The sequence below is a fragment of the Limulus polyphemus genome, unplaced genomic scaffold, assembly GCF_000517525.1.
Source record: "Limulus polyphemus unplaced genomic scaffold, Limulus_polyphemus-2.1.2 Scaffold1348, whole genome shotgun sequence".
NCBI classification, from domain to species: Eukaryota; Metazoa; Arthropoda; class Merostomata; order Xiphosura; family Limulidae; genus Limulus; species Limulus polyphemus.
Genome location: NW_013666958.1, coordinates 173125 through 183404, shown reverse-complemented (window position 1 = coordinate 183404; position 10280 = coordinate 173125). Strand labels below are relative to the sequence as shown.

Genomic DNA, 10280 nt, shown 5'->3' with positions numbered 1-10280 from the left:
GAGATGACATGGTCTTTCACCTGTGACCTGTCTTGAAAGTGTTAATAGGTTAATCATCTTCAGACTATAGTCCTCAACCAGTAGTAAGGCAACACATCATCCATGTGCAGTAAACCCCATGAGGCTCATTCTTTTCCTCAACACTGCTTTGTTTAAATTTTTTTTTTCTTTGTTCGTCAAGATTTATGGAATCTTTATGCTTATCATTTTAAACTTTAGTTATCATTCATAGTGAAGTCTTTCTTACCTTTATTTTATTGATTGTGAGATTGAAATCAAGAAATTTTTAAACATTTCATTTTAAATGTTTAATTTGATTTCTCCTCTGAATCTAATTACAAGTTTTTGGGACACGTAATTCTGAGTCTGTGATATTATTTCTTTCCCAGTACCATTCTCCACTGTTATTAATCAGGCCATTTGGTTTCATTAATTACTTTTCAGTTTCATTATATCAATGATCAAGGCCTACTTACCATGGACAAAAAAAAAACCTAAATGGTTTTATGGATCATGTTTATTATGAATTCATGTATCCACATCTCTTACATCTCATAAGGTTCTGACACTCCTCAACAGGAGTCATCCACTATTACAATACTGTTGGAAGGCACTCTGATGATTAATGATGTTACTACCATTGTGATCCATATGGTTAATTCCATTCTGATCTCAGATCCTGGATTTCTGGCTTCCTGCTTTTGTTGCTTCAGCTGAGCTTGTCCCATTTTTAGATTAATTTGGCCAACTGTTTCCACTATTATAGATTATATTTTACTCATCACTAGCTACAACTTTTACCCGTTGTTCTAACAACGTTAAGACGGCTTATCGACTTCTTGAGAAGAATTCTAAGAAGAAAGTAAACCTACAGACATCGGTCTTGTTTAACAAAATCTGCCTACAAGAAAATCTGTCACCAAAGTACACCAACATGCTAAATAAGTAAACACAATGTGATTGTGTTAGTGATTGCTCATTTTTATGTTACATTATGTTTGAGCTCTTTACTTTATTCTCACAAACTCAAATACAGAGGAAATCAGAACTATTCTGTTGTAGATACCTTGTCAAATCTCCTGTTATTCAATGAACCTATCACACTGTTCTAAGGAAAATCAGTTTGACCTGAGTATACCATGATTTCTAGCTATTAATAACTTATCTGACTTTAGTGGTATCATTATGACTTGAAGCTCTTAGTTTAACTAAAGGGCCATCTAAAGGTTGTCTAGACAGTTTTTGTCTCAAGACTTTCAGTTTAATTGCTTAGGTAGCAAATCATTAAAATGATTAATATTAGTATTCAAGAGTGCAATATATGAGTAAAGCTAGCTATAATTTATTACTTATTTGCTTATGTCTTAGTTTTATAGTCTCATAAATGTTATTGTTAAATTTTTCAAGCTCTTTTTCATGATTAAGCTTATTAATGAGAAAAACTGAAACAATTTGACATAGGGAAATTGATACCCAAGTTTATTCTGGAATTATGTATAGCACTTGCAAAATATGAATGGGATTAATACTTTGTGAAGTAGCCCTTTGTCTTACAGTCCTGACTTGTTGGATTGAAACCTACTATCTGTATTAGGGAGTCCCAGGAAGTGGGTTTACTGGGTCTCTTTCACAGGAATTGGTTGTGACATGGATACATAAACTTTACCAGGCCGTAATATTGTTGTAACACCCTATTAACTTATGTCAAGTGTATGTATCAGTGCTGTGTTTTTGAGGCATATGGTCACACTTGCACAACTCCTCAGACCTTATTTTAATCCAGCAAACCTTTAGTTTTCCATATATAAAAGAGTCAAATTTTAAGTGTTGTGATGACACTCCTGAAGTTGGTCTTAGGAGTAAGAAGTTTCAGTGGCTTGCTTTTTTCAGGAATTTTGGACTGTTGTATGGCTACATAATCTTTTGTTCCAGTAACTGGATTTGGTAAACTTTTCATGTACATTCTTTTTCACCATATGTTTGCCAAGTTAACTGCTGCAATGAAATCAGTCACATATGTGGTGTTATTAATAATAACATAATTTGCTAAAATTCTATAAATTAGGAACTGTTTGAGAGTATACTCCATGATCAAGTTGTGGTCTTATTTGGCTGAGCAAGATTCTTGAAATAATGTATATTTATAGATATTTACATGTTTACCTAAAGGTTTAGTTTGTTCTAATTTATAAGTGTATGTATTTAGTTATTATATGTCCAACAATGAAAACTATGCATTTTCATGTTTTTATATGAGATTAAGTAGAAAGATAATATGATTTTTTGAATTTTATAATCTTTTGTCTTTATAAGGAATTAGACACGAGTCCTGCTGCAGATCGAGAAAATAATCTTGAAGGCTGGGAGTCAGAACTGACAGTGAAGTACATCAATGGTATGTCTTAGATATAGTCAGAATCTTAGTTTGATCATTTGTTGATATGTTATACTTTTTTGGCTTAATTTATTAAAAGTGTAATTAATGATATCTTAGTAATTTAGTACTTTTGATTTTTTTATCCATAAATTTCATGATTGTTTTTAAAAAGTACTATCTTCTAGTAATTTAATTTTGAAGTACTAACACCATAGTATTTCAGCTTTTTTTTTCACACTGACTACAGTTTACATATGTTTCAGTGAATTTTGTTACAAGACCTTCATGCCAAAAATTCTGTTTTCTTTTTAAACAATTACGAGAGAAAGTTAGTGTCAAATTACATCAGGTAAGTTTCTGATTATTCCAACTATCCAAGTCTGATGTGAGAATAGTTCATCACTTGAATGTAATCAATTAATCAACCCGAGGATTAATCAGTTAGCATATTCCACTAATCTCCCAGCTCTAATCTTGATAATTGTCTCATACTATAGAAAACAACATCATTGTTTCCAGGCAGTATAAAGGGGAGTGTATTCTGATCATAAACCAAGACTTGTATTTCTGTACCATGAATTTATAATTTTGCAACCTTGAAACCTTTACAAAAATATGGTTCATTTTGCTTATGTTGTCTATTAAGTTTTAGAACATTTGGTTGATTTGTACTAGGTTGCAAGCAGACTTTCATTAAACCTGTTCCGAGCAGGTACAAAAAAAAAACCTATATGTATAATTATAACTTTATATTGTATCTAGTTCTGAACTAAACTCCTATCAATAAAACAACATTGGGGTCTTAAAGCAGTTTAGAAGATCTGTATATATAGATTTTAATAATATTGATTGAGACTTAAGATTGGAGATCTAAGCTGTATAATGTTTATGTTTAGTATTGTTGCCACAATGGAAACATGATTACTTCCACTAGTCTAAAGCTCTATGGGTTTAGGCATAGATCTAATATAGATAATAACATGTCCATATGCTGCCTCAGTTTGATATTTATACTCATGACCACTTTGATCTAAATCTATTTGGGCTAGCTTATTAAACTGTATGTTTCAGCTACGTGACAGTATTGCATGAAAGCCCCAAGGTTTGAAGTTGGCCATGATGATTTGAATTTTCGTGTATTTAAAGAGAGAGAAAAAGTTTCCAATAAATGGACACTTCCTAAATTCTTTGGGGCAGGGGTGGGGAGAATATTGATTTTAGCACCCAAAAGTCTCTTCTGACACCTAGAAATTCATATTGCACTTAAAAATATTAATAAAAGTTCATTTAATGACAGGATTATTACTAAGATATTTTTATTGAAAATTCATGAAATAATTGTTTAACAGATTATTTTGGAGGTTTATGCACAGACCATAGATTGAGAACTGTTAAGCTAGGTAAACGTATTTAGCCACATTGAAGTAGCCTTACCTATTACGAAGTCAATATAATTATATATTTAACTAAGACAGGTAAAATATTTAGTATTTTGAATAGATCTTGTGCTTTGTGTTAATGATTTAGAAATATTGTACAATATTTTTGTTAGATTCATTCTTTGCTGGAGAAATCAGTTGTGTGTTTTTTTTACAGTGAAAGTAATGAATTTATACATTTTTGTAAGAAAAGATTAGGGAATTATTCATTAGAACTGTGCTTTCTTGTTTGCATCTAAGATAAGCAATTTGTAGCCTGATTTTTGGCTACCTTATGACAGTTATGTCCTTTACATGTTTTTCATGCTTTTTTCACAGTTAGAGAGATCCTTTACCTTAGTTGTTATCTTGCAAGCTAACAATATGACTTGCAAAGATTTACATTTAAAGAGTTCACACATCACTCAAAGTATCACACAATCAGTAATGTTCTGTAAAATTTGGGTATTTGTGGTGTGAGGGAGTCTTTTTAAATTGGCAAGTCATTGTACATTTTATACCAGTTTTAATTTTAACACTACTGTTGTATTATTCTCTCTTTATATTAAGAGATAGTAACATCAGTTAAGCTTACTTATATATTTGCTAATTCACCATGTATGTATACTTATAACTTATAATTCTAGACTAACATTCCTAGCAATAAAACAACATTGGGGTCTTAAGCTTTTGACTTATTCATTTGAGTCTCACTCTCCTGTGAAATTAATTGATAAAATACAAAATGCTGACAATTATCACTCAGCATGTAGAATGTCTTTTGCAATATTATGAAAGTAATAGAACATAATTACTAGAATGTGGCTCAGTATGATGAGTGATAGTTAAATTTGTGTCATCTGTAATATTCAGGATAAATGGGGCTCATTAAAGTTCTTTTTGTACCTAAGCTCTTTGAAATTTTAGTTAGGTTAAGGAGGTTCTTATAACACAAATGGAAGCCTATCAGGTAATGGGAATAGAAAAGTTTTATGGATGAGATTTTTTTGTTAGGTTTTGATGTAAAATATCCAAGCTTGCAGAGAAAAGAAAGTTCGTTTGGCTTTAAAAGTATGATGAAAATCATGTTGGACTATAAATGATTTATTTTCCTCTTAACTACGCTGTCATAAATCTCTGCTCCAAAGGCTTTTCATTTAATGCCAGAAGTCATCATTGTGTAAGTCAGAGCTCTAACTGAATTGTTTTTTGTATGCACTATAAGAAATTCAGTTTTATTATGTATAATGCTTAAGTTGGGAAAACAAGAAAGCTCATTAAGTCTAACAAATATCTTTGAAATCACATTTAACCTCAGATATTTTTTATGTTATTCCTCTTAATTATCCAGTTACAGATATCAATTCAGAAGTGTAATAAATATATCAGTCCTACCTTTTGTTCTAAACAAGTCACTGCTATAGATAATGATGTGACATTTTAAAATTCTTTGGGGATGTTGCTTTGTTTTGTATGCATATTAGGGTAGTCATTAGTTTTGAAGTTTTGATTTGCAAACACTCACCCCTCATTTTGTTGAAACATATAAACAAGTAATCTACACAGGATTTTAATCATATTGAATAATATATGTAGAGGTGGTCAAAGTAGTTGAAATTTTATGACTTAGCTTGCATTATAACTGCATATTCTGAATATTACAGAATTTTCTAGAATATTATTATGGAATATTCTAGCACATTCTGTAATACTGTAGCATGTTCTTGGAATGTTCCAGATTAAGTTACATTATTCAGAATATTCAAGATCATTCCATGTATAAAGAATCCATACTGTCACTGTATTATATCTTACAACTTGTTCTGACATGTGTTTTCAAAGACTGTATGAGGTTTTTCCTTTGGTTCAAGTATTGCAAATTTCAGTTGATTCCATTATTCTTTGGGATACATGGCTTAGTCCAGATATGAAACTGTAGCTGACCAAAATGAAGTAGCAGAAGCCATAGAGAAAGTTATGGACAGTGTCATTGAGTTTGCTATAAGACAACTCAGGTCAGCCAACGTAGAAACGATTATCGAAAGATTCGTGAACTAGATATAATAATTATTGGTGGCATCCCTCCTCGTGGAGTGTGATTTATAGCACCTGGAGCGCTGCATTGTACACAGTGTATGGCCTAGGCATTATATGCCCACAAAATCTGGATGTTTATGGGACAGGTTAAGCTCACTGACTGTGAGAAAAGAGAACTTTATGGCATCTGCATCTTTGTTGTTTGAGTCTGTCTTAGGGCATTGGTCATTGCTCCTGATGCCATTTCTGCTCCTTGCAATGATCTTAACTTCATACAGTGTCTCGTTAAATATGAAAAGGTTAATTCTGCTTCTTTCAAAATCTGCCTGTTAAAAATTTGGTGGACATTTATGGTATTTAATCTCAATGAGGAATTCATTGGTTTGGAATCTTTTTACTTAGCTATATCCATAGAGATAAAATGAGCAATACTAAAGGCACTAAGTGAGAAGGAAGGCATGAATGAACCTCCAAATCACATCCAGTTTAATATCAGAAAGTCTGAGGACATGTCATTTGAAGATTTCATCAAAAAGAACACAACAGACTTCTTCACATGCCTCAAAATTCCATCTGGTTTTCTGGATTATAACCAAGTGTCATGAGCTTAGAGGGGACACAGAGAGGCTCTACAAACAGTTAAACATTTGAATGTGGTAAATGAAATGGGTGTTGCACTTATTGAGGAATTTCATGCTATCATAACAAAGAAAGTACAGAAACAATTCTTCTTTCAAGTTTGCAAGATATTAGAAGACACTTGCCCAACAGCAAAAAAGAAACAATAACAATGCAAAAGTGATTAATCATAATAATATGGTTTTATACCACATAGTACATGTGGTACCAGGCCACTACATTCTAGAATTTGAACCTCATTTAGAAACATCTGAATGCTTTTCAATACGTTGGAACAAAATTAAGGGTGAGAGTTTTAGAATTTTAATTCTAAATTTTACATGCAAATAATGACCACTCTAATGCGTATTGTAGGATATTGATATTTTTATTGTAACTGTTTATTGTTATGTAGACAGACAGGTGTGAGGGTCTGGGGATTACTGCCAAATTTACTTACTCCTTTAGATAGATGAACTTAAAAGTAAAGGTATTCCTTTGGTAAGAATAGAAACTAACTGTGCTGATATTTTTATCTCTAGGTAAATACTGGACTTGTATTTGTTTAACACACTTGAGAAATACCTACCATAACAGTGTCCGTAGCTCATGGGATCAGCACTGAACATTTTTTGTGATTGAGATATTATTGGAAATAAACTCGCGTAAATACCTTGAATGTGAAAAGAATGTTATGTATTGTTTATTCTATGATATTTGTCATGAAAGTACAAAATCATTATGTATGATAATAATTGCACATTGATTTTTCAGGAGAAATTACTTTTACGGAATTTACTGATCTCATGGAACAAGATGAAAAGGATGAAAGTCTTGAACAAGTAGAGAGTGCAGAAGAAGTTGATAAAGATCAGAGGAAAAGTATATTTCACTTTATTGATTGTATGTTAATTTTACAAGTCAATTTTATTATAGCATTTTGATTTTTTCCCCAAGGTAGTTGGGTGTAATGATGTACTTGTGGTTAGACTTGTTGCCTAAACAGAGTTTTGGAATTTCCTGAGTAAAATTTCTATAACAAGTTTTCTCCCAATAACAGATTACCAAAACGTTAATTACCCATGATAGAAAAGAAGTTTAAAAATAAGATTTTTAACAGAATATGAAAAAAATTATAAATATAAAATTTTAATAGGCATGTCATATGAAACTCAATTTAAAACTATATCATTGGTGATTTTTCTTGGTAAGTGTTGAGTAGTGAGTTAAGTTTAGTCTTTTTTTTTTACATTATTCTTTGGACTGATTAACCAAAAAGATCTTATTATCATAATAAAATTATATTTTCTTATATGTAATTTAATGCTTGCCCATATTTTTATTACACATTGTGTAATGGCTAGACCTGCAGCATGTAAAACTAGAAGAGAGAGAGAAAAGACTGTAGCAGTGTGCTAGCTGGGACATGGTAGACCTGAAGTGAAAGATTATCACTCACTGTTGACTCTAGGACTATGTCTAGAAGGTGTCATCTAAAGTAATTGTTGGATCTTGAGGAATACCTTTTCCTATAACAGCTGTCTTCTTGATGTTGATGGTGAGAGAAAACATTTTCCACTCATATAAGATGTGGTCTGTGAGTCTTTATGGCAGGTTTTTGTTGTGGGCAGCAAGGTCGGTGTTGTCAGTAAAGTGAAGCTTTGTGATCCAAACTTGTCTAACTTTGGTCGTGGCCTTCATTTATGACATGTTGTAGAGCTTGCCATCAGATCTTACACCATCTTCGACATGCTCAAAACATATTTCAGTAGTACTGAGAAAAAGATCCCAAAGAATGTGGGTGGAAGAATACATCCTTGTTTCTCTCTGCTTTTAAACTCAAAACTCTCCAAATTATATCTGTTGAACTGGACTATACCTTGCATGTTTTCTTGGAAGTAGCTTATCAGACTAAACATTGTTGGGGGCATCTGATCTTTGTGTCCTTGAACAGACCTGCTGACAGTGTTAAATGCCTTGGTCAGGTTGACAGAGGAGATGTACAGTAGTTTGTTTGATCTCTGCACTATTCATGCAGCTGTAATAAAGAAAATATCATGTTCATTGTTGACATTCCAGTGTTAAATCCATACTGAGACTCTGGACACATACAATTGGTGAGTTATTGTAGTCACATCATGAAGTCTTTGGCAATACTTTTCCTGTGATGCTGAGTGGCAAGATGCCTCTGTAGTTGTTGCAGTCACCCTTGTCTCCTTTGTTGTGTAGAGCATTATGTTGTTTGTGCTGCATATTGCCTGTGGAATTTTGCCTTCTTTACAACTACAACACTATAGTAGATGTTGATATGATAAGAGACATGTCTTTCCACACATGAGAATCTCTGCTGGGATGCCATCTTTTACCTCTGTCTTGACCACTTGCTATCAAGTCGATGGCTTTGTTTAACTCTTCTTTAGTATGACCCGAAATCTAACTCAGTCAGTATTGAAGAGTTGGAAATTGTTCCAAATTTTTTTAAAGATGTCTGTTTCTGGGGAGTACAATTCTATACAGTGTTTGACCTAGTGTGACATCTGCTTATTTCTGTCTGTGATGACTTCACCATCTTGCAATTTCAAAGAGGTGACTTTGTTGACAGTAGGGACTTTACATAGCTCCATACAGTTATTTAGTTGTTCAGATTGTGATTAAATTTAATTCTTTCTATGTATAAATTGTGCCATCTAAAAACAAAGTACCAGATGTTAATGAAAAATACACTTCAGTATATTGCCTTAACAATATTGAATATTTTCATGTGGGATATTAATGTAAGAATATTGAATCAAAATATTAAACTGATATAAAGAAGCAACTCCCTGTCATCTACAGTTTATTGAGGAACTGTGTTATTTTCTTTTTCAAGGTTTTGAACACAATGATGCTACATGGATAATATAATGTTAGATTAAAAAGTATAATAATGAAGGTGAGTTGCTGGAACTACAAGATACATGTGCTATGACAATTAGATCAAGACAGTAGGATAGAACCCCTACCATAATAATGATAAAGTGTACTTGTTTTTTGTTTTTGTAAGTAAAAACTGATTAACACACAAGATATTTTAAAGTGGAAATAATTCCACAGCATTTATTTTGACTGAGATAACCTTAGAAAACAATCAATCTAATTAACATTTCCATTTGGTAAAATGGTAATTACAGCTAGATATACATTTACAACTACATATTGTGATTGGGTGAACAAATGACTAATCTTATGTAAGGGATGTGTTTCATGTCTCAGTTTTTCAGCTGAATATTCAAGTGAAATTGCTATTTAACATTATTACGATCATAAAAATAATACTATATTATTAGCAAACAATATAGTGCAGACATACTTACATCATGGCCTGTCTGGATGTTTTATCCATTGACAATGAACTATTAACTTTAACATTAACTACACAGTATTCAATATATTATATTGAATGCTGTGTAGTTAAAATATTTCAAGTTAATATTTTATATTTTCCCTTGAAGTTGTAATGATGAACTTAAACTTAAAATCTTTTGATAACTTTAAATCTGTTTTTGTACACCACTCTACTTCACATTGTTCATTTGATGTTTTAATTCTGTAAAGCAGCATCTAGTACATAATTACTTAAGTAAAATCAAAACTCATTCAGCAGCTTATAAATTAACTCTTTATCTTCAAAACAAATACAGGAATTGAATGAAGCAAAATGGCCCAAGAAAGTATATTGGAGGATGTTTTTTGCAAAGCAGTCTAGGCATGCTTGTATATCAAAATATGTATATACTGTATTTTTCGGAATATAAGACTCACCAGTGTATAAGATGCACCCTTATTTTGAA

The 10280-nt window shown here is 32.0% G+C and overlaps 1 protein-coding gene across 2 annotated transcripts in view; it reads left to right on the top strand.

The window, feature by feature from the left end:
* Positions 1 to 10280, top strand: part of LOC106463206 (general transcription factor 3C polypeptide 3-like) — a 153698-nt gene that overhangs the window by 25321 nt on the left and 118097 nt on the right. For both annotated transcript variants that reach the window (XM_013923203.2, XM_022390654.1), the window contains exons 3-4: positions 2314 to 2395; positions 7225 to 7332. In XM_013923203.2, the coding sequence (XP_013778657.1) occupies positions 2314 to 2395; positions 7225 to 7332 (190 nt within the window). The remainder of the gene's footprint in view (positions 1 to 2313; positions 2396 to 7224; positions 7333 to 10280) is intronic.